At 39.8% G+C, this 22,568-nt stretch overlaps 1 protein-coding gene across 1 annotated transcript in view; it reads left to right on the plus strand.

The window, feature by feature from the left end:
* The window catches only part of LOC124775860, a 416,537-nt gene that overhangs the window by 258,170 nt on the left and 135,799 nt on the right, over positions 1-22,568 (plus strand). The window contains exons 19-20 of the mRNA XM_047250694.1: positions 5,029-5,217; positions 5,883-6,110. Coding sequence (XP_047106650.1) covers positions 5,029-5,217; positions 5,883-6,110 — 417 coding nt within the window. The remainder of the gene's footprint in view (positions 1-5,028; positions 5,218-5,882; positions 6,111-22,568) is intronic.

The raw sequence follows: 22,568 nt of genomic DNA on the forward strand, positions 1-22,568 counted from the left end.
TCTCCATGGTTGGCCTAAAGAGGCCTCCTCATTCACCACAGATAGTGCAGCAGGTGCTGCGCCATGTGCAAACAGCTGTATATAAGCCAGTGTGCTGGGCCTTCGGCCACTCTTATGTTTTTGTGGCTATGGAACATGTCACAGTTAGAATGTGCATAATTGTAACCCATGATTCTGGGTGCTTGTTCTTCTTACAGTGTCTTTCAATGTGTGTGTATTTTCCAGTATGTGGAAGCGTATATTTTTCATGACAAGTGCGCTATACCACTCTGCATATTTTGTTTCTTTGTTCATTGTGGCCATTATGTCAGTGGAAGAAATTCGTCAATATCTTGTTGAACAGCAGCAAGCTCTCACCAACCAGCAACATTCACTCTCCATGGCACTAAACAATTTGGCAGCGTTGTTGACGTGCCAGCGTTCACAGCTGTTGGTACAACCCCCAAAGTTTCCCCCATATGATGATACTGTGGAGGATTGGGACACATGAAAAATGCCTTCAGCAGCATTTCTTCTCATTTTTTGTGTCAGCTAGCTCCTCTGCAGGAAACTGCTAGTCTCTCTTTTGATGAAATATGCCAGTTGCTTTCTAAGTATCATTGCAAACATACTCATGTTATTGCTGTTTGTGTTAAGTTCTACCATTGTCAAAAACGAAGGCAACAGTCATTCAGAATTTGGACAGTGTCAAAGAGTCGGAGGCCTTTCTCAGTAAGATAGTGTACTATTACAAATTTCCTCCTGTTGTGGTCATGGTGGCTGAGCCCCTTCAATGCTCTGTTAAGTAAAGGTGTTACTTTTCACTGCTCACCTACCTGTAAGTGTGCTTGTAACCTGTCGAGGAAGGGATGAGGAGTGTTGTAACCCTATACAGTGAGTGTGCATAATTAAAAACTGTGCACATACACGGCAAGGCCTAAAAAGACCACCTTACTCATCACAGATGGCGCAGCAAATGCTACGCTGTGTGCAAACAGCTGTAGATAAGCAGGCATGCTGGGTCATCTGCCTCTCTAATGTTTTTGTGAGTAAGGAACACTTCATTGTTAGACTGTACATTAATGTAATCAATGATTCTATTTGCTTGGTTTTCTTACAGTGTCCTTCAGTGTGTATGTATGTTCCTGTAAGTGGAAGCAAATTAAAATTACATTTTAAAATACATTAGATAGTAACATTTGTTACAATGTCAAAATGGTACAAACCTAATAACATGAGTGTGAACAATATTTATAAATAGTGAGGTAACTGTGGTCCATGAACTTTTCTATTAAGCAGTCTTACTTCTGGTCTGTTCCATGAATGGCACAGCACATCAATAATATAAATATTAGTTTAGCCAAGGATGAGGTGGGAAAAGGAGGGATTGGATATTATAAGCCTGTTTGTCTAGGACGTAATGCACGTAACAATGGGGCAGAGACTATTACCATAGTCCAAATAAACCGAATGTCAGTTGCGTCTGTGACAATCACTTCCATATCTCAGTTTCTTATGTATGAAGGGCAATTGTCAGAGCAACCTACAACTGACAGTATTATAATCTATGTCCCAAAGGTTAAAAAGAATGTCATAGGTAGAGGTGGCAAAAAGAATTTCAGACACAAATGACAAATAATATTTTCGCACAAGGGGCAGCCAAATTAAAACAAGACAGTTGGAAAATCTGTTATGATTGACCATTCCATTGGTTCTTGGTACAATATTTTACACATTATGAATTGAAAACCCAAACAACATTAATGTAATAATCTTCTATGTTGTAGAATATTACATCTGTATTGTAACAATATTATTAAAAGGCAAGTTGCTACTTACCATATAGTGAAGACGCTGAGTTGCAGATAGGCACAACAAAAAGACTCTCACAATGAAAGCTTTTGGCCGTTGGCCTTCGTCATCAATAGATGACAGATGACTGACAGACAGACAGACAGACACACACACACACACACACACACACACACACACACACACACACAACTGCAGTCTCACACAACTGCAACCACACTGTGAGCAGCAGCACCAGTGCATGATGGGAATGGTGACTGGGTGGGGCTAAGGAGGAAGCTGGGGGGGGGGGGGGGGGGGGGGAGGGATAGTATGGTGGGGGGTGGCGAACAGTGAAGTGAAGTGCTGCAGTTTAGACAGAGGGCAGGGGAGAGGTGGGGCGGGAGGGTAGGCAAGTAGCAGAAAAGGAGAGAAATAAAAAGACTGGGTATGATAGTGGAATGACGGTTGTGTAGTGCTGGAATGGGAACAGGGGAGGGGCTCGATGGGTGAGGACAGTGACTAATGAAGGTTGAGGCCAGGAGGGTTACGGGAATGTAGGATGTGTTGCAGGGAAAGTTCCCACCTGTGCAGTGCAAAAAAGCTGGTATTGGTGGGAAGGATCCATATGGCACCATATGTGAAGCAGTCATTGAAATGAAGGATATCTTGTTTGGCAGCATGTTCAGCAACAGGGTGGTCCACTTGTTTCTTGGCTACAGTTTATTCGTAGCCATACATGCAGACAGACAGCTTATTGGATGTCATGCCTATATAGAATGCAGCACAGTGGTTGCAGCTTAGCTTGTAGATCTATCCCATCAAAGGCAGGGCTACCTGTGAAGCCAGTCATGTAATCTACAAGCTAAGCTGCAATCTGTGTGCTGCATTCTATGTAGACATGACAACCAACAATCTGCCTGTCCGCATGAATGGCCACCGACAAAGAAACAAGTGGACAACCCTGTTGCTGAACATGCTGCCAAACAGGATATCCTTCACTTCAATGACTACTTCACAGACTGTGCCACATGGTTTTTCTGAATTGTGCAAGTGGGAACTTCCCTTGCAATACATCCTACGTTCCCACAACTCTCATGGCCTCAACCTTCATTAGTCGCTGTCCTCACCCATCCAACCCATTCCCTGTTCCCATTCCAGCACTACACAGTCGTTATTCCACCATTACACCCGGTCTTTTAATTTCTTCTCCCCCCCCCCCCCCCACCTCTCCCCCACCCTCTTTCTAACCTGCAGCACTTCACTGTTTGCCAGCTCACCATACTATCTCCTCCTCCCCCCCCCCCCCCCAGCCTCCTCCTTACCCCCACCCAGTCGTCACTCCCATCATGCACTGGTGCTGCTGCTCAGTTGCTTGAGACTGCAGTTGTGTGTGCAATTTGCGTTAGTGTGTGTGTGCGTGTGCGTGTGCGCGTGCGCGTGCGCGTGCGTGTGCGCGTGTGTGTGTGTGTGTGTGACATCTATTGTTGATGAAGGCCAATGGCCAATAGCTTTAATTGTGTGAGTCTTTTTGTTGTGCCTACCTGCGACTCAGCATCTCTGCTATATAGTGAGCATCTTCCCTTTTCATAATATTGTTACATTCCATCCTGGATTTTCCTTTGTTTGACATCAGTATTGTGTGTATTTTCATTCATAATGGTGGGGAAAATGTAAGTAAACTGTTTATTATTTCAGAAGTAATTGTGCAACTATTAATACATTTATTACACTGTGTATGGAGGATGTGCAAAAGCTTCCAGCAAAAGTTGTGCAACATAGTCGGTGTAACATGTGGGTCCTGCTGGGAAGCCCTTACACGTCCTCTATACATAGGGGGATAAACGTGTTAACAGTTATGGCAATTACTTTTGAAGTAATAAACAGTTTACTTTCTTTTTCATCTATCTCATTTTAGGTAAAAACATCATTTTCTACATCAATAGTCTACACTCTCATGTAGTGTATACTACTTATATATCTATGATGTAAAACATAACATTGGAATCAGATGACTGAGGAAAATTAATTGAACAGAAACAAGTGACATTATAACAGATACAAAGGGCAACTTCTACTTCCTTGTTGAGTGTATATTATTGTTTGAAAATTGGAATAAGCGTGATTACATCACAAGTAAAATGTGCAAACACACATAAGTGTGGTGTTACGGGCTACAAAGGTTGGAATAAGATATGAATACTACATTCAAAAATATTTCAGTTATGGACATAAAATAAGATAAACCTGTTAATAACAGTAGAGTAAGGCTATGGCCCTGATTTGTAATGTAAAAGCCAAGAACTCTATTCATATTCCATTCTACTTGCTATATAAGCGAAGTATCTGAATAAGGTAAAGTAGATCACTCACACTCATAATTCCAGTCAGGAAAAAGAGGAGCAAAGGAGGGCAAGTACTACACATCTGTCATGGCGAATACATAACTCTTGAGTGTTAATTATGTTTCAGTCTTCAAGATAATATAGGTTTGAAATTCTCTAAGCAGTTTTTTATTTTTTAAAGCAGTGTGTTTATTAATAACACACACTGTCAGTTTACTGAAGACAACATAAATTTCAATTTATTTGTAAATACCATTAGCCAGCCTTTGTGGAGCTGACGTAGAACTTCCAGTGTATCAGATTAGTAGCAGTATGGTCACTATTGCATAAATAGCTGCTAAATGATGACTTATTTTGGTGTAGTGTAAAGATGGAATCTTTGTCCTCACATTATACTGGATATGGATCTGTTGCATATTTTACTGCTCTTTCATTTGTATTTGGTACAGAGCATACTTTTATTCATGTGGGCTTCACTTGTAGATTGATAATTTGATTTGTATGCCACATCTCATGTGACATAGTGCATCATTAATTTATGTGTAAGTAATAGATGATAACTTATGCTGAATTTAAGACTCTGTCGTTATTATGCTTTTAAGTTCTCTAGACTATAGACAAGAAATTTGTTAATGTTAGTATGTTCTTTTTATAGGTCTTTAATAATGAGAAGGTAATCAAAATTGACCAGTGGCATTAAGTTCAGGGTGTTTTACTAAAGTAATATGTGTAATGTGCAACTTTTCTGTAGACAATGTTAGTAATTTTGGTTTATATGTTCCACTTATTTTCTCTTAAAAGTAATGACAAAAAATAGTAATTTTTAAATTTGTTTGCACTAGATTTTTACAATAAGGTAGATAAGAATACTTAAACTGTATTTTAAAACAGCATTTAAACTGTTTCCTACTAGGTTGTGAAGCAGATTAGTGGTGGCCATGGCCATTCTCTTTTCCTCACTGAAACAGGCGAAGTATTTACTTGTGGTTCAAGTGTCTTTGGGCAATTAGGAAATGGAGGAAATATCAAGAGTTCCACACCAGTACTAGTGTCATCTCTCCCAGAAACCTGTGTTCTTGTATCAACAGGATACTTTCATAATGTGAGTGTGTGCAATTCACTTGTTTTCTTTTGTTGTAAAGCAGTTGGTTCAAGGCAATAATTAACTTATTTTTTTCCTTGTAGACTAAGATGAAATACTGTGACTTTCAGTGAATTATGTTTTGTACAGTACATGTTAGTGCAATATTGGGCATGTTCCTTTTTGGTTAGCCCTTTAGATGTCATATTTGCACAAATATATGCTGCAATGCATAAAGGGAAATGTTAAACAAATATAAATATCAGCATTTCAAAAGAACTAAATTAGAAATGTTTCTCAGTTTTGGTGTGTCAGTGATCCTGCCACTTCACAACAGATAAGGAAGTAGTATTGCAAACTAAAGGGAAAAAAAGGGTAACTTTAGAAACTCCAGACCGAGAGGGGTGTGTGTGTGTGTGTGTGTGTGTGTGTGTGTGTGTGTGTGTGTGTGTGTAAGGGTAGGGGGCAAATTTTGATGACGATGTTATTACGTTTGTGTGTTTGTATAATTTTGTAAGCTGAGCTAACACTTTCCATTTGTTGTTAATGTACCTGTATCCTGTCCATAGTTCCACCGTGTAGAGAGCAACTAATTCCATTTCTTGTGTTTCACTCTGGTGTTCCTAGTATCATACTGATGAGATTTGAACAAATTTTTAAAATTTAATTGTTTTGTTTACCGACAGCTGGCTTTAAGTACATCTAACAAACTGTACTGCTGGGGCTCTAGTCCTCAAGTACTTCGTCTTCAAGCCCAGGCTCACAAAAAAGCACGATTAATGCAAAAGCATACTGCCCCAGCAGCTGACAAAGCTCCTTCTCCACCAGCATCACCACATGCGGCAGTTGTTGTCAGTCCAACTATGGAATTCAAGGGCTTGGCAGCAATGGGAACTGAATTAGTAGCTGATCATGTGAGTCAACAACACAATTTATTTTTTAATTATATAATTTATATTTAGATCTGTCATAAAAGTCATATCCTTGGAGTACTCTAGCCCAAAAAAGTATTTGTCTGAAGGCTATCAAAATTTTTGTGCATTGTGTGCCTTAATAAAATCTTCTCAATTTACAAGCTGCGTCACTTTGAACAAAACAGTAGCTATCTCCACCATTGTCATCAGGAGTTAAAATCACTGAAGGGTGGGGCTGACACAGTATTTTACTTATATAGATGCAATAGCAGTGTCTGTGACCTTCCAGAGAGGGCTAAAATTATACATGTGTGGAAGGCAAGTGGGCAGCACATGACATCTCCGTCCCACCACAAGACTGAGTGGCATCAGGCAAGGAGCTGGAATCATGTTTGAAACTGCTAGTCCCACCTCCAAACATGTCAAGCCTCAAAGTGACATGGCTTGCAAACTAAGAAGATTTTATTGAAGCATACCACTACAAAAGACTCGAGGACACTTGTTTATGCGCCTGCGATGCCTCTGCTGTTTGGTGAGTGTTTACTTTTATTCTTAAATTATTTGCATTGCAGCAGAACTTTCCACTGTCATATTTTTGTAAATAAAATGCAACAAAAACATTTAAAACTGTACCGGTACTTAAAGTTGTCAGAGCTGCTGTCATGCTAGGCAGCTGCAGAAATTGAGGCATGGTCGATGTTATTTGAAACATTAACAGATAAATACTATGCATTTGCTCTTGGACTAGCTGCAGTATCCCTTCAGGAACATGGGCTCTCCAGTAATCTGAGTATCTATTTCTGTATTATATTAAAACTTTTATAGATGATTGATTCTGTTTAAGAACTTTGGTAATATATAACTGTATATTTGGTAATATATAACTGTATAAAGTATAGAAATTTAGTTGCTATGAATTACCAGATGCTACAATTGAGGTGCCCCTTCTCCCTCTCTCTCTCTCTCTCTCCTCCCCCCCCCCCCCCCTCCCGTTCCCCTCCACCTCACCTCATCTCAGTTACATTTCTTTTATCAAATTATACATTTCTTAGCAATTAAACTTGTATGTTCTGTGACTTTGGAAGGAATTGGATTGATAATGCTTGGGGACAGAACATGGCAATAAGTAAGAGGTGGAAAGCAACTCCTTTAAGACCGCTTACACACAGGTGATCTGGGGTCATGCAACTTGGCCACATCACTGAGTTGCATTCTTCATTTAACTTGCAGTTCACAAAAGGCCTTACACTTTGATGATTTTCCTGTGTGACCTGCTGTGCACCCGCCAGTCTGCACAACCGGATGTGATGTGGTGATGCGGCCATGTTTGATCCATTCACAAGTGGTAATCTGGCAGCATGGCTGCAAATGGCAGGGGTAAACCATTGCTGAACTGCCAGGTTGTGCTGCATTTGTTGCTTGTTAGTGCTTCATGATTGTTGAATAACATGCGTTTCTTGTATTGTTCTAAAGATTTATATTCTTCTTTTGAGCCACAAAAGTTACTTTAGGCGTGGAGCCTTTCACAATTGAAGCAGAATACCATCCTGTAATTTGGGATACAGGAAATAAGTATTACAGCAATAAGATCAAAAGCATAATGCTTGGGAGAAGAAAAAGTTTGTTTCTTGCTTCGTAAATGAAACTGTATAAAAAACAAATGTTGTATATATTATTTTGTTTATTACTTATTAAAATACATTTTACATTGTGTTTATTTGCAAAGGAACAGTGCCTTCAGTGCCAACAGAGTAAATTAATTGTGAATTTGTCCTGTAGGCACATCGCCTAAAAGCTTTTTATAGGCGTGGTGCTCTGTATGTCTTCTAAACCAATAACTTCTAAAGATTCATACAGTTTGAATCTCTCTCTTTTGTGAACAAAGTTGTACAGATTGCAAAAAGCTCAATTAATACTGCACAGAAATCTTCTTTCACATTTTTGTGATTAAAAAGTGTCCACTTTGTAACTGGCTCACATAAAAATGCAGCTCTTCCCACAGAGTCTCAGTCAAATGGTACAGTTGCATGTACAGCAGAAATTCCATCAGGTAACTGTTGGGAAAGTCACACATTGTGGTTATGAAACTATGCAGCTGAATCACTGCATCTGAGTTACTAGTGCGAAAGCAGCCTCATGACGATCATCTGCATAGTGGCAAGACAACAAGCAAACCAAAACTCTTCCCCCCCACCCCACTGCCCACACACACACACACACACACACACACACACACACACACACACACACACACACACATGAAAAGCATATGCATTACCTTAAATTTTCTGCACTGAGCAGTTGATGCTTGTACATGGTTGATGATTGTTACAGTTGTATGGAGTAATATTTTGGTTAATATGGTGTGAATCTACACCCATTTACTATGCATTTAAAAAACAAATATTGCCTTGCAGGTGCAATTTCATTTGTTTACAACTGGCCACTTTTTAACGTCGTCAGAACTGAAGCAAACAAAACAAAAATTAAGAGCATACCACAGGCTCTTAAAATAAAATATACTGCAACATACAAGATTGTCATGACACATAGAGATTGCACCAGATTCTTAATTAATTCCTGAATTATTCACAACTTAAAAACTTTCATCGAAATTTGATACAAAGTAGACGAGAAACAGATGAAAGGAGAATGTAAATAATTTTGCGTCTCCAACATAGAGCACCTCTCTTCTGGGCTGGTGACTTGTTTCATTCAGTCAGATTATTTGTGCAGGCAACGTGGGCAAGTGGTGCCAGACAGCTCTCTCACTTTGCTGTGATTGTAGGTTTTCAGATGACAGCTTCATTCATCATAAATTTTAAAATTAGCATCCCTGCAGTATTCAGTGTGATAAGTGAATAATTTATCAGGTTTTTGCTCTTCATTGCACAATTTCCCAATTATTCCAGAATCTCAAATTGTTGCCCTTTATCTATTGCATTCTGCGTACATGAAACCCTTCTTTCTGCTTATGGAAAGCTAAGGCTGTGTTATTATTTGGAAAAATATGTTCTATGAATAATAAGAAGAAAACATATCCATCAGTACTTCTGTATTATTTGTTGCAATCAGGGCAAAATGTTTTGTGTATTTCAGAATTTGTGTTCTTCTCTTTATGGGAAGGTCATGTTGTAATAACATTCCCCTGTTGATGATTAATTTTATTATGTTTCTTAGTCTGTGGCTTTGAGTGGTAACTATTGGCATGAACTACCAATTTCAGAACATTTCTTTTTTAATCTCTGACATTAGCAAAGAAAGTCACATCATCCTACATTGTTCCTTGACTGAATATTTATTTCTTTAAATTAATATACTGTCTTAAACATATGTCACAGTAGTACTATTGACAGTCACCAACAGCATTTTCAACATAAGGTACAAGCCTATTAAAGAGGATATTGAAGAATATTTTATATGTGGTAGGTAATAGGCAAATTTCCCTGTAGTTAGAGTACATCCTATGTTGAAAATGCTGTTGGTAATTGTCAACATAGATTTTGTCAAGGAGGATATACTGTTGATCAGAACTTTACAATATGGCAAATACTAGAAAAATGTAAACAATTTGGGATTGATATGCATCACCTCTTTATAGACTTCAAATTAGCCATGACAGTACTGACAGAAGTGAACTGTATACAGCAGTGAAGAGTTAGAGATTCCTAATAAACTGATCACCTTGGTGAAAGCTACTATGGAAAACAGCCAAAGTCCAGTTAAAACATAGAAAATGTTATCAAGTGCTGTGACCACAAAGCATGGAGTAAAGCAGGGATGTATTATCCTGCCTTCTGATTAATAGGGCCTTGGAAAGTGCAGGTGTCAGTTTAAGGGGGAGTATGATGTACTAATCAGTTCAGGTACTGGCATATGCAGATGATATTGATATAATTGCAAAAATGCCAAGAGCAATGAAAGAAGATTTTACAAGCTTTGAAAGAACTGCTAGAAAGCTGCACAAAAGATAAATGAATGGAAAACTAAGTATATGCCAGTAACTAAGAAAGATTATCCAAATGAGCCCCCTTTCACAGAAACTGGTTCATATAAGTTTCATGTTGTGTAGTTTCACTTACCTTGGATTGGAAGTGAAGTGTAAGAACAATGTCAGCTCTGAAATGCAAAAACGAATATTGTCCACCAGCAAGTGCTACCATGGCCCCCGAAAACATTTGAAACCCAAGCTCCTATTCAGGAGAACTAAAGTTATGATGTATGAAGCTTCAGTGACTCTGGTGCTTACATACAGTGCTGAAACATGGACATGATGAAAAAGAAACATTTGCAAAAAGATCTTTAGACAAATTGTTGAGCCAGTGGAAGAAATTGATGTGGGGAGGAGGAGATTCAACTGTGAATTATGTAATGTATTTGTTGAATTCTCAGTATTGCCCAGGTATGTACTTAATCCAATCTTCTCTTAGTCCATCTCCTACTCCATCCTCCCTCTGTCCATTTCCCTGTCCATCTCCTCCATCTTCCTTGATCTGTCTCCATCTCCTCTTCTTCTTTTTCTCTGTCTGTTTCCTCCTCCCCTTCTCTGTGTCCATTCCCCCTCCCCACTCACTGTCCATCTCCTCCTCCCCTCTCTCTGCCCATCTCCTCCTCCCCTCTCTCTGCCCATCTCCTCCTCCTCTCTCTCTGCCCATCTCCTCCTCCCCTCTCTCTGCCCATCTCCTCCTCCCCTCTCTCTGCCCATCTCCTCCTCCCCTCTCTCTGCCCATCTCCTCCTCCCCTCTCTCTGCCCATCTCCTCCTCCCCTCTCTCTGCCCATCTCCTCCTCCCCTCTCTCTGCCCATCTCCTCCTCCCCTCTCTCTGTCCATTTCCCCTCCACACTCACTGTCCATCTCCTCCTCCCCTCTCTCTGCCCATCTCCTCCTCCTCTTGTCTGTGTCCATCTGCCCCACACCCCACACTGTCTGTCCATCACCTTCTCCCCCCCCCAGTCTCTCCATGTTATGACGGTCACCCAATAGGAGCCTGGTTGTTCTCCCTTCCTCCCCCCAATAGTATTTCTTATCCAGTTCTTAACTAATGTGTGCACCAAATTTGTTTAAAATTGTTCCAGGTGTTTAGGATGAGCCTTTTTCGCATGGCGTCGCCCATGTATGCATATGTCAACTATTCTCTCTGACAAAAAGAAAAGACAAACCATAAAGGAATTATCCAAATGGCCCAGAAATCAGTAGATGTGAGCAGACAAACAAATGATAACAGTTTCTGAAGAGTTAGATGATTTATGAATCAGAAAGAGCTTCATAAACTAAACAAGTCAGTAGTGCATTGATCCTTCTCTGGCCCTTATCAAGTAGTTATTTGACTAGGCATTGTTTGATAGAGTTGGTGGATGTTCTGAGGGATATTGTGCCAAATTCTATCTGATTGATGTATTGGATTGTCAAAATCCCAAGCTGATTGGAGAGCCCTGCCCATAATACTCCAAATGTTCACAGTTGGGGAGATATTTGATGACTCTTCTGGCTGAGATAGGTTTTGGAAAGCATGAAGACACACAGTAAAAACTCTTTCTGTGTGTGTGTGTGTGTGTGTGTGTGTGTGTGTGTGTGTGTCCATTATCTTGCTGAAATGTAAGCCTGAGATGGCTTTCCATGAGGTACAGAATATCATTAGGGACATACTGTTTTCTTGTAATAATGGTGCTTTGGAAGACAACCAAAAGTGTCCTGCTATGAAAAGAAATAGCATCCTAGACCATCACTCCTGGTTGTCGGGCCTTATGGTGGGCAACAGTCATGTTGGTATCCCACCACTATCTGGGGCATCTCCTGACATGTCTTCACCAGTCATTGGGGTCAATTCAATGAGGAATTCATCACTGAAGACAATTCTATTCCAGTCAATTAGATTACAAGCCAAAGATTTGTCTGAAACTATTTGTACAGCGGTGGGATACCAACCTGACAGTCACTTTCCGCACTGATTGACATCCAGGGGTGATGGTGTGGGGTGCCATTTCTTTTCGTAGTGGTACCCATTTGGTTGTCATCCATGGCACCCTTACAGCGCAATGGTATTCTGACAGTGTGCTACACCCCATTTTTTTGCCCTCCATGGTATGCCATCCTAGGTTTACATTTAATCAAGATAATGCCCACCTGAACATGATGAAAGTTTTTACTATTTCTCTTCATGCTTGCCCATTGTACCTTGGCCTGCGAGATCACCGTGTATCTCTGCAATTGAGAACATTTGGAGCATTGCAGGCAGGACCCACCAACTGGCTTAGGATTTTGACAATCTACTGTGAAAACTGGACACAATTTGGCACAGTATCCCTCCTGACAACACCCGACAACTCTTTCACTCAGTGCCAAGCCAAATAACTGCTTGCATGTGGGCCAGAGGTGGGTCAAAGCATTATGGACTTCCTTAGTTTGTGAAGTTCTTTCTCCTGAGTAAATTACCCAGTTTTTCTAAAACTGTAATCTTTCGTTTGTCTATACATGTACATCACATCTGCCGATTTCCGTCCCATTCAGATAATTCCTTCATGGTGTATTGTCTTTCCTTTTTTGTTTTAGAGTGCATTTCATATGTATTTGTACATGTATTTCAACTGTATCTCTAGCGATTTCACTTTGGAGTTTCATTTTCATGCAGCTTTATGTTTCTGATTTCATATATCTTGAACTATGTGCAGCACAATGATATGATTTTGCTGGTACATCAAGTGGTATATGTGGTTACTGTCTGCGAAATGTCTTGTGAATAGAGTTAGTAGTAAAGGTGTAATAAATTAAAACATGTTTGGTGTGACATCTTATCTCCCTGAACTGAATGTTGTAAAATGATGTATTTTTGTTGGCACATTCATCAGCATATGTGGATACTGTCTGTGAAAGGTGTTGTGAATAGAATTAGCAGCAACGAAATAATAAATTTAAATGCCTTGCATAATGCAGCAGTTTTTAGTGCATGTCAGTGTTTATAATGTCATATCTCCTGAACTGTTTGCCATATAGTAATATAATTTTGCTGATCCATTCAGTGGTATATGTGAATAGTGTTCGTAAAATATGTCGCAAATACAGTCAGCAGTAGTAAAGAGGTAACAAATCGAAACGTCATGCTTCATGTGGCTGTTTTGCTGCCTTTCATCATTTTGTGGATGTCGCCAGTGAGGAAAAAGTTTTCATAAAGGTTTGTAATTGCGTGTGAAGTTTTTCCAAGTGACTAAGTGCTCTCATTTCTCAAATAGTGGATCACTAAAGTACGTCTATTTGTATGTATTGAGGTGCACTGCTTTTTCACTTTCATCCCTGCCCCTTTGATTGGTAGTTGGTTCTTACCTTGACAGTGATGGTTTGCAGATGGTGAATGATATGTGTACCAAGTTTGATTGAAATCAGTCCAGTGGTTTAGGGGGAGCCGTGGAACATACATACATCCACCTGTATAATATGTGTGGATATAGTGAGTAAAATATTGTCTGCATCTTTAAGAATAAGAAGCTGGAAGGGCAGCACATGTACTGACAGCAAATGGCAGAAGGATTCAGAAGATATTTAGTGCAGTGTCTGTAGGAAACAGGAGACTTGGAAGTGTAAAGCTAAGATAGGAGAAAAGTGTCAGTGAAGACCTTAGGAAAACTGGAATTCAGAATCAGAGGAGTTGTGCACAGAACAGCGAAGAATGGAATAATCTTCTAGAGAAGGTAAAGGTCTCAAAGGGCCGTCCTACCGATGATGGTGGTGGTGATGATGATGATGATGATGATGATGATGATGATGTAGTACTATTAACTCGTCATAAATTGGTTAGGTTGGTCCAAATTTTAACACTATTTAATACCTTGTACAGAAATCTGTTGAGGCAACATAAATAAAAGTTTTTAACTTTTGTAAATATTTTTATAAAACATTTAGATTATAAAAAACTATTCACATTATTTATGTACTCTGTAACTTGGCCATGGAACTAATATTCAGCAATTAGTAGAAATCTAACACATTATTGTAGCCAAGGGAAATGAAAATCCAGAACGAACCACAGCAGTACAATTGAGAAATTGGGAAAAAGGTATCACGAAATGAAAGAAATTCAATATGTTAGAATGGAATAATTTAATTGTAATGGGACACTGGAATTCTGTAATAGGAAAAGGAACAGGATAGAAACTAGTGGGAGAGTATGAACTGGGAGAAAAGGATTGAAAGGGGTAGCTACCTGATGGGGCTTTTCACAGAGCATAGTTTAATCGCTTGGTTTAAGAAGAATGTAAGAAGGTTGTTTTTGTAAAAAGAAATCTATACTCACAACCAATAGGGGCTTGCCCCTGTTTACTCACAGGAAGTGATATATGCAATGTGCTCCTCAGCAACAGTGCAAGCTATTTTGAGACCATACTCCAAAGTAAAGTCCAGGATATTAAACCCCAAATCCAAAGCAAAGCAAAGCAAAGCAAAGCAAAGTCCAGTCCAGTCCAGTCCAGTCCATATCTAAGTTCCACATATAACAAGTAGAGTCCACAATATAAACACCTCAGGAAAACTGATAACACACTCACCATGCACTCCACATATTTCATTATAATTGACTCTGACTGGCCCTTGGCCGGCTTATAAGCTGGATTCTGATCTGGTCTCATCAAAGGGTGCTCATGGTGACAAGTGCCCTGTAGGTAGTGGTGCCATCATGTCCAACAGTAATGTTGCATATCTATTTTGTTCCCATCGTCAGATAGCACCACTACATCGGCATGGGCACAGCGTATCCAAGAGGGTGCCTGGGCTGCAGCCCTTTGATCAGAGTGACCTTGTAGGTTGCTAGAAAACTAAACAGGACGTTAGATGCAGTGTTAGAATATTTTCCTTACAGAGCTGAGTTTTGAAACAGTGGATAAAGTGCTCTGTGTGGCTGTTGAAAGCTGGATGAAAACAATTGGTGCAAAGATGTTGAATCCTGTTAATGTTGCAGAACTGCTTGAAGTCATAAGAGGTAAATGTTGTCCCATTATGAGAAATCCTTGTGATTTTGGGGGGGGGGGGGGGGGGTTACGTTCAGGAGTAAAGATATTATCCAAGGCTGCGTAGTAGTAGCAATACTGAGATGTGGAAAACAAGAGGGAACTGAGAAAAGGAATCAATTATGCCCAACCACATGGAGCCCCAAGCTGAGCCAGCAAAATCTAGGTGAATATGTTCCTACAACTCTGCAGCATCAGGCCAGGGAGAGAACCACTGGGAAGATGCAGCACTTGCAGACTAAGAGAGGGAGTAATCTGATACTTGCAGTGGTTTAGTTGTATTTTATGTCGCCATGGCCAGTGGGAACAAAATTGGGGACAAAATTCAGCTGCAAGAGGAATATCCAGCTATCCTTTTTTTAAAAAGTGAGCAAGATAGTGAAACACACCAATTAATGTTCTTAGAAATGTGCTTCGAGGACCGTGGAGAATCGGGACATCGTGTTTATGTTTCTGTATAATGTTGCTATTTGACAGTGGATAGAATAATGAATATTAGATAAGTATTGTGCCCACTGCTGCAGGCAGTGGGCTGTCTGGTCTAGTAAGTGACATATAGGGCTAAAAGTGGTGAGCGACAGGTGACGATCGATGACAAGATGAAATTTCTGTTCATAAAGGAATAATTTAAATTTCTGAACTGCATAAATAATAGCAAGGGCGTCCTGTTCTATTTGAGAAGAAGAATAGGATCCTCCCACCTTGGAAAGCTTGTTGACAGCAAGATGACAGTTTGAAACTTAAAACGTGGACCTTAAAGACTTAGCTGGTTCAGTGGGCAAGAGAGTTCTGCTAGGTCTGCAATGAATTTATCATAACAATGGAATTTATCCGGAAACTCTTTTAAGTCACATATATTCATGGGAAATCTGCATTTTTGTCAATCACCATAAGGTAATTCCTTATTGGTCCCTGTCCATTTTCCAAGAGTTAAAACACTAAGTATGTGAAGGAAGGTTGCATGAGACAACATATGTGCAGGCTGCATTTAACTCCTTTGACTGCCACTCTTCAAAACAAAAACTCAAGGTTTTGAAGGTGGTCCTCTGGAGTTGGTATCTGTGGTCAAAATATTGTCAAGACATGTGGCACAGTTGAGAATATCTTGTAGTATTTGATCCTTAACTCTTTCAGACCTGAATTTTTCCTGTATGAACGAAAATTTTTATTTATGCTGTGATGCTCTTAGGTGATTTATTTTAATGGTTTCAGATGCAAGATTTAAACAAAGATACATACCCATTTTCAAAATCATACATGTTACCCTTGGTTTCTTTTTATGGGCCAAAATAACTAATTTTGAAATAATAACTGTTGTAATAAATAAATTGATCATTCAATAATTATCAAACAATAATAATATTCAGTTATAAAGTGGACTGTAACTAACCAATCATGTCTGGGTATTCTGGCAGTAACTAGTTGCTCCACAATGCTACACTGCCTTGCTGATATTTTTTATAGTGATGCCCAACATTTGGCAGCACTTGTGAATGATCAGATTGAACATTCACAAGTGTGTAAATGAGATTTCCATTATGGAAAAATATTTCTATAGCAGCTAACAATATTATGAGAAGGAAAGTTACTCACCGTATTGGAGATGCTGAGTCGCAGATAGGCACAAGTCTTTTTGTTGTGCCTATCTGCGAGTAAGCATATTTGCTGTATGGTGAGTAGCAGCTTTCCTTCTCATAATATTGTTTCATTCCATCCTAGATTTTCCATTGCAGCTAAGGCACAATAAAAGTTAATGTACGCAATTGTAGTCAGTGAGTCCAATTGGGTTAAAATTGCTGAAATATGGCAAGGACTGATAGAATTATGAAAGGAGCTTTTAAGAAAGCATAGTGCCCTTTGGATAGCATGGCATGCACTGTTTCATGAAGTGTAATCCAAAAGCGTGGAAAGAGCCTACCCCAAAAACATTGTCCACTTTTGGGTCAGCTGCCACCAGAATATTCACTGAACGAGTGACATCGTTGCAATTAAGTAAAACTGGACACTTTCCTAGCAAAGTTACATAATGACATCCATAGGCGCAAATAGTCTTCTCACTGTCTGCAAAGCTGGTGATCCTAAACTTAAGTAAGTAGATTGGTTTAGCAAGGACACAGAAGCAGCAGTGCCCTGTAGAAGAGTAACCTCACAGGGTATGTACCAGTGAATATATCTAAGTACATTTTATGGGCTGTGTGACATGTGTGGCAGACTTGCTAAAACATACCTCTTGCAGTTGTCCCTTTTTGCCACATCCATGGTATGCTGCATGCCAATAGTGGCATGTGCTGCACGCATGGTAAAGGAAACAATATTTATAGCTGGGCTGCTGATATAGCCATCACCGCTGGCATAGTTTTTTACAAAGAAGTTCGAACTACGGAGCCGGTGAGTGCCCCACAAGAGGTTACGTGGCACCCCACACAACCACTGCCACAGAGCTGACTACCACATCATTTCATATTGTAAGCAAATTTTCAGCTGCACAGGCAGTTTTTGGGACCTGAACTATAAGCATTATTTCTATCAGAGAAGGATCTGATTTTCTCAGTATGTGGTTTCTCCCTTCCAAGTCAGGTGTAAACTGGACTGTAATGTCTCTGACTACAGAGCCCATGTGTTCTGCTTACACAAACATTTGAAATTGCAATTCCTATTTAATTCATGTTGGTCAGTATTTCAGTCAAGTGATCTAGTTTGGTATATACTGACAAGAACATTGGCATTTGGCTTTACAAGCAGGAAATTTGACAAGTCAAAAAATATAACTGCTACGTTCCTTAACAATTTCACTGTGTGTAACATAGCTGTCTTTAGCCCCTGAAACCCAGCACAGTTTCACAGTTTGTGTTAGGAGATGTTGTTAGTGCCCCAATGATTGAAAAACCACACTTTCACCTAGTTGTAAGTGCCCCAATGATTGAAAACCCACACTTTTGCCTAATTAAAAAAATGTTCAAGGCCTGATTTATGTGTGTCACCATCCCATCCTTATTCCCATATTTGTAAAAGGCAATTTACATATACAAACAAGAGGAGCTTGCCCTTGTTTATTTGTAACAAGAGATATATGCAGGATGCTCCTTGGAAACAGTGTAAGCTACCTTAAGTCCAAAATAAAATCCCATCTATAGCAAATCGAGTCCACAATATAAACACCTGAGCAAATACGATATCACATTTGCCACACACTCCACAGGTCACATCACAGCTGACTCAGCCTGGCACTGGGCTGGCTTATATTCTGGATTCTGGTGTAGTCTTGTCAGAGGGCACTCCTGATAAGAAGTGAATTGTGAATAGTAGTGTCATAATGTTCAACAACAATGTCGCACCAGCTGTTAGGTTTCTGTAGTGACATTGGGTTGTGCTACTACGATTGTGTATGTGGAAGAGATGTGGAGACACCAGAACATTTCAAATAGTTTTTATAATGGTAAGATAGAGATCCTGAAAGCATAGTTCAAAATGCAAAACATTGCCAGGAACAGGATGTGCCATAAGTGCTTCCTCCAAGTTTGTCTTTCACCTTCAGCTTTGATGGGGTACAATGTTAATTTAAAAGATCTACTGCTTCAAATGGTTGCATACTGGGTAAGCAGGCAACGCCCTTTAGAGATAGTTAGGGGAATGCTGATGGTGGCCAGGCAAAGCAGTCAGTGAGTCAGAGTCTTTGTCACGGTGTGTGTGGTGGGCCATGGACACATGGTTATCCTTCAGAGTTACTGAGAGTAGTTTTGTTTTTTGATGTTTTATTTTGGATTGATGTCCTTTGAATAATTCTGTATTTAGAGATCGTTGATTACCTCAGTTAACTTTAGGTGGTCAGTGTTTGGAAGTTAAGTGATGATGTGTTTTTCTACTGGTATTAGCTATTGTTAAATGAATATAAGTGGGGACTAGGAATTTATCACTTTTGGTGATACATTGTTATGCCTTCCATACTTTTCCTTGAGTTGAATTCATTTAACGTTTGTTGAGTGAGGGTTAGTGTTACTCTATTGTTCTTTAAATATTTATTAAATATTTATATGATTTTAAGTGCTGCACCAATTAGCCTGGGACCTATTAAGTCTGGTGTGCTGCCAATATGTTGTTTTTCATTTGACCACGTACAAGTTCATCAGTGTTAGTAATATTCATGAGGAGGGGTTTTATTCTTGTATAAATATATCTATTGAAGGGGCTTGCCTTGGGTTACAAATATTTCTTTAATTTTCATGGTAGCAGATAGTATTAGGGTGACATTGCACATATTTACGGGGCAGCGCATCCAGAATTCAGTGTGCTTTGTTCACCAAATTCTTCTAATACTTTGCTAGGCATTTGTGCTCATATTTATTGTTTTATTACTAAGTTTGAATAATTGATTGTGCTTCATTGGGTTTCCAGTTTAAGTTTATCTGGTGGTCACTGTCTTTTGAAATTGCTAAGTAGGGGAATCACTGGAGTGTTCAGCTGAAGATAAAGTCTGTTTTGCTTGTTTTTCTCTTTGTAACTGTCATTGGTTGTCATGTGCAGTTCATATTTAGGGAAATTAAGACAATTCTTAATTGTATTGGAGCTAATGCCCAATACATATTATGTCGGTTAAAACAGGTCACTTGCTATATTTAGTTGTTGGTCTCCATATGAAGTTATACTTCAATGTATTTGAAGTGACCAGTGTCACATTTCTAAGTATGTTATTAAACACATATAATCTTAAGCCTTATAGAGCAGTAATTATGGTGTGGATTAATTGCCCTAGTTGGTTGTTGGTTCTGCTCCCTCACTGGGATCTTGTAAATAGAGGGCATTTAAGTATTGTGAAAGGGATAAACTCCAGCCCTCCGCTCAAGTATTGTTCATGGGACCGAGCAGGAGTTTCAAATGTTAAGCTGCAGAGTGTGGTTACTAGGTTATCAGGGTTGTGCCCTGATGTTATAATTGAAATTGGTAGGGTTATTTGTCTAGCTGATTTGGATTTTGTGGTTTGTTGAATTAATCAAATTTACAAGTTGGAACTGAGATTGATTCAAGATCCTAGTTATCTTGATAAGAAGGAGCTGATGTATGACATTACAACTAGAGGGCTAAACATCAGGGAACTGTTATGGAGATGCTGGAGCAGGTGGAGGAGATCAAATCAAAGCCACTGGTAGTGTAGCCCCAGGAGGAACAGGAGAGAGAATCTGCACCTTCTATCATTTATAAGGCATTGGAAGAACTTGATATTTGTCTGAATCTTTTGGTTAATAATGTTCTATGTACAGATCAAGTTTGTAAGTTGGGTGCTAAACTGGAACGTTACAGGAACTGAGATAAGAATTTGTTGTTATTTACCAGCACTACATCTAATAGATCACTCTTGGTGGAACTGTAAGAGAGGTGTTTTACATTGTCCTTGTAGTTGGCTAGTTTTAAATCGGAGCCTAGAGAAGAGGTGGCTTCACTAGATAAAATAGTAGGGAGTACTGGGATTGGTCACCTCAGTAAATTGTCGAATCCACTTCACGCTTTTTTAAAGGAAGCAGATGAGTTTTCAGTAAGTTCCATTCCACAAGCAGGAACCTTAAACATTAGACATGAAGATTTTGTAGTCTTTGCTCCCATTTTTTATCAGCCAAAAGTAAAGTATATACAGGTAATGACAAATATACATCCTATTCTATGTACCTTACGTTATTTTTCCTTTTCGTCCCCATACCAGTTCAGACATTTGTCCCATCGCAGCACTTAGTTTGAGATGTTTTTGGAGTAGAATTCTTTCAGCTGACTATGGAACCACCGTTGGACTGCTGTCTTGTCTTCATCATTACTTGTGAATCACTGACCTGACAGGAACTTCTTCAGTGGTCCAAAAATGTGGAAATCACTTGGGGCGAGGTCTGGACTGTATGGTGCATGAGCTTTTTGGCAGTTCTGATTGCCACATGTGGTCTCGCATTGTCGTGGAGCAGAATCACGTTGTCCACATCAAGAATCCCTGGGTTCCTTCACCTGATAGGAGCCCTCAGACCAAATAATGTGGAACAATAACTGTCGGCATTGATGGTTGCACCTCTGGCATGAAATCCAGCAGGATTTGTCCACAGCTATACCAGAAGGCTGTTAACATCATTTTCCCAACAGATGGTGCTGAATGGAATTTTTTGTCACAGGTGAACCTGGATGTTTCTACACCATGCACTGCTGCTTGGATTCCAGCAAGAAATGAAGTATCCATGTTTCATCACTAGTGACAATGCGGTTCAGGAAACCTCCACCATCCTTGGAGTACCATTCCACATGATTCAGCAAAGGCATCATTTGCTTGACTTTCATCAGTTACTTAGGCAGCCACTGACATGGAACCTTCCAGTACCCTAAGGACGCATGAACGATGTCCCATTCGACATGCCAAGCACCTGGGAAATGGCTGTGATGTGCACACACCGGATCTGCTCTTTGACCTTTACATATACGTGGTATTGTTGTTGTCAGTCTGTTGTGAACGCGGGCTCCCCAACCGCTCACTGTCATACAAGACTTCATGGACTATGTCAGACTCACAACACCACCACCTCACAGCTCTCAAAGCGAGACAGTTTTCTCCATGTGTGGGCTGCATTTCCCTGTAGATCTCGATTGGTGTGCATCCCTTGCTCCATAGAAAATGTATCACACTTCATTGCTCTAACACCATTGACATGTGAAGCACAAGTGCCATCTTTAACAACTGACAGCAGTGTCATGTGGCGGAGCTACTGGCGAATAATGCCAGCACAAACCAAGAAAGGTCTAACACTGGGAATGGATATGTTGACTTCGCATTTACACCCGTAATTTGGCTAAAAAATGTAGGGCCAAAGACTTTTCCTTTGTAGATAGAGTTAAACTGAATGTGAGAGTCTTGTGCGTATAATTTAATCAAATAGAAGTTGTACATATTCCTGAGAGAATGCGGCCTCAGGACTGACAGAGAGTGGTGTTTTACGAAAAGCCTTATTATTTTGTTACCCTGACTGATACAGCTAGTAACCTACAGGAGATTGCTTATGTCAATCAGTGAAGGAAAGAGAAAGAAATAAGGGGAGCTAAACCATGTGAGAATATCATATATGCAGCCCAAGGTAACTTAAGGTATTTTGCTTGTGGTGGTCCTGGCCACCTAGCCTGGCACTGCCCTGTATGTTGAGGCAGATGAGTGGAACGATAAAGTCGCAACTCATCCTGCTTGGTGACTGTGGTAGAAGTGTGGGTTTGATCAGTTACAACCATGAAGTGGAGGCAGTCTAAACAGCTTCCATACATATACGTTAATAATGAGCCAGGTTATGGGTTGTTGGCAGTGTAATTATTAAGCAAAGAGGGGAAGGGGGTGAGGACATGAGTTCTGAAAAGTGGAAGGAATAAGTAAAAGGACAGCATAAAGTAAACAAATTTGAAGCCAATATTACCTAAATACAATTAGAAATGTCTGAGGGTGAGATGGGGAGTAGAG

Source organism: Schistocerca piceifrons, chromosome 2 (assembly GCF_021461385.2).
Source record: "Schistocerca piceifrons isolate TAMUIC-IGC-003096 chromosome 2, iqSchPice1.1, whole genome shotgun sequence".
NCBI lineage: Eukaryota > Metazoa > Arthropoda > Insecta > Orthoptera > Acrididae > Schistocerca > Schistocerca piceifrons.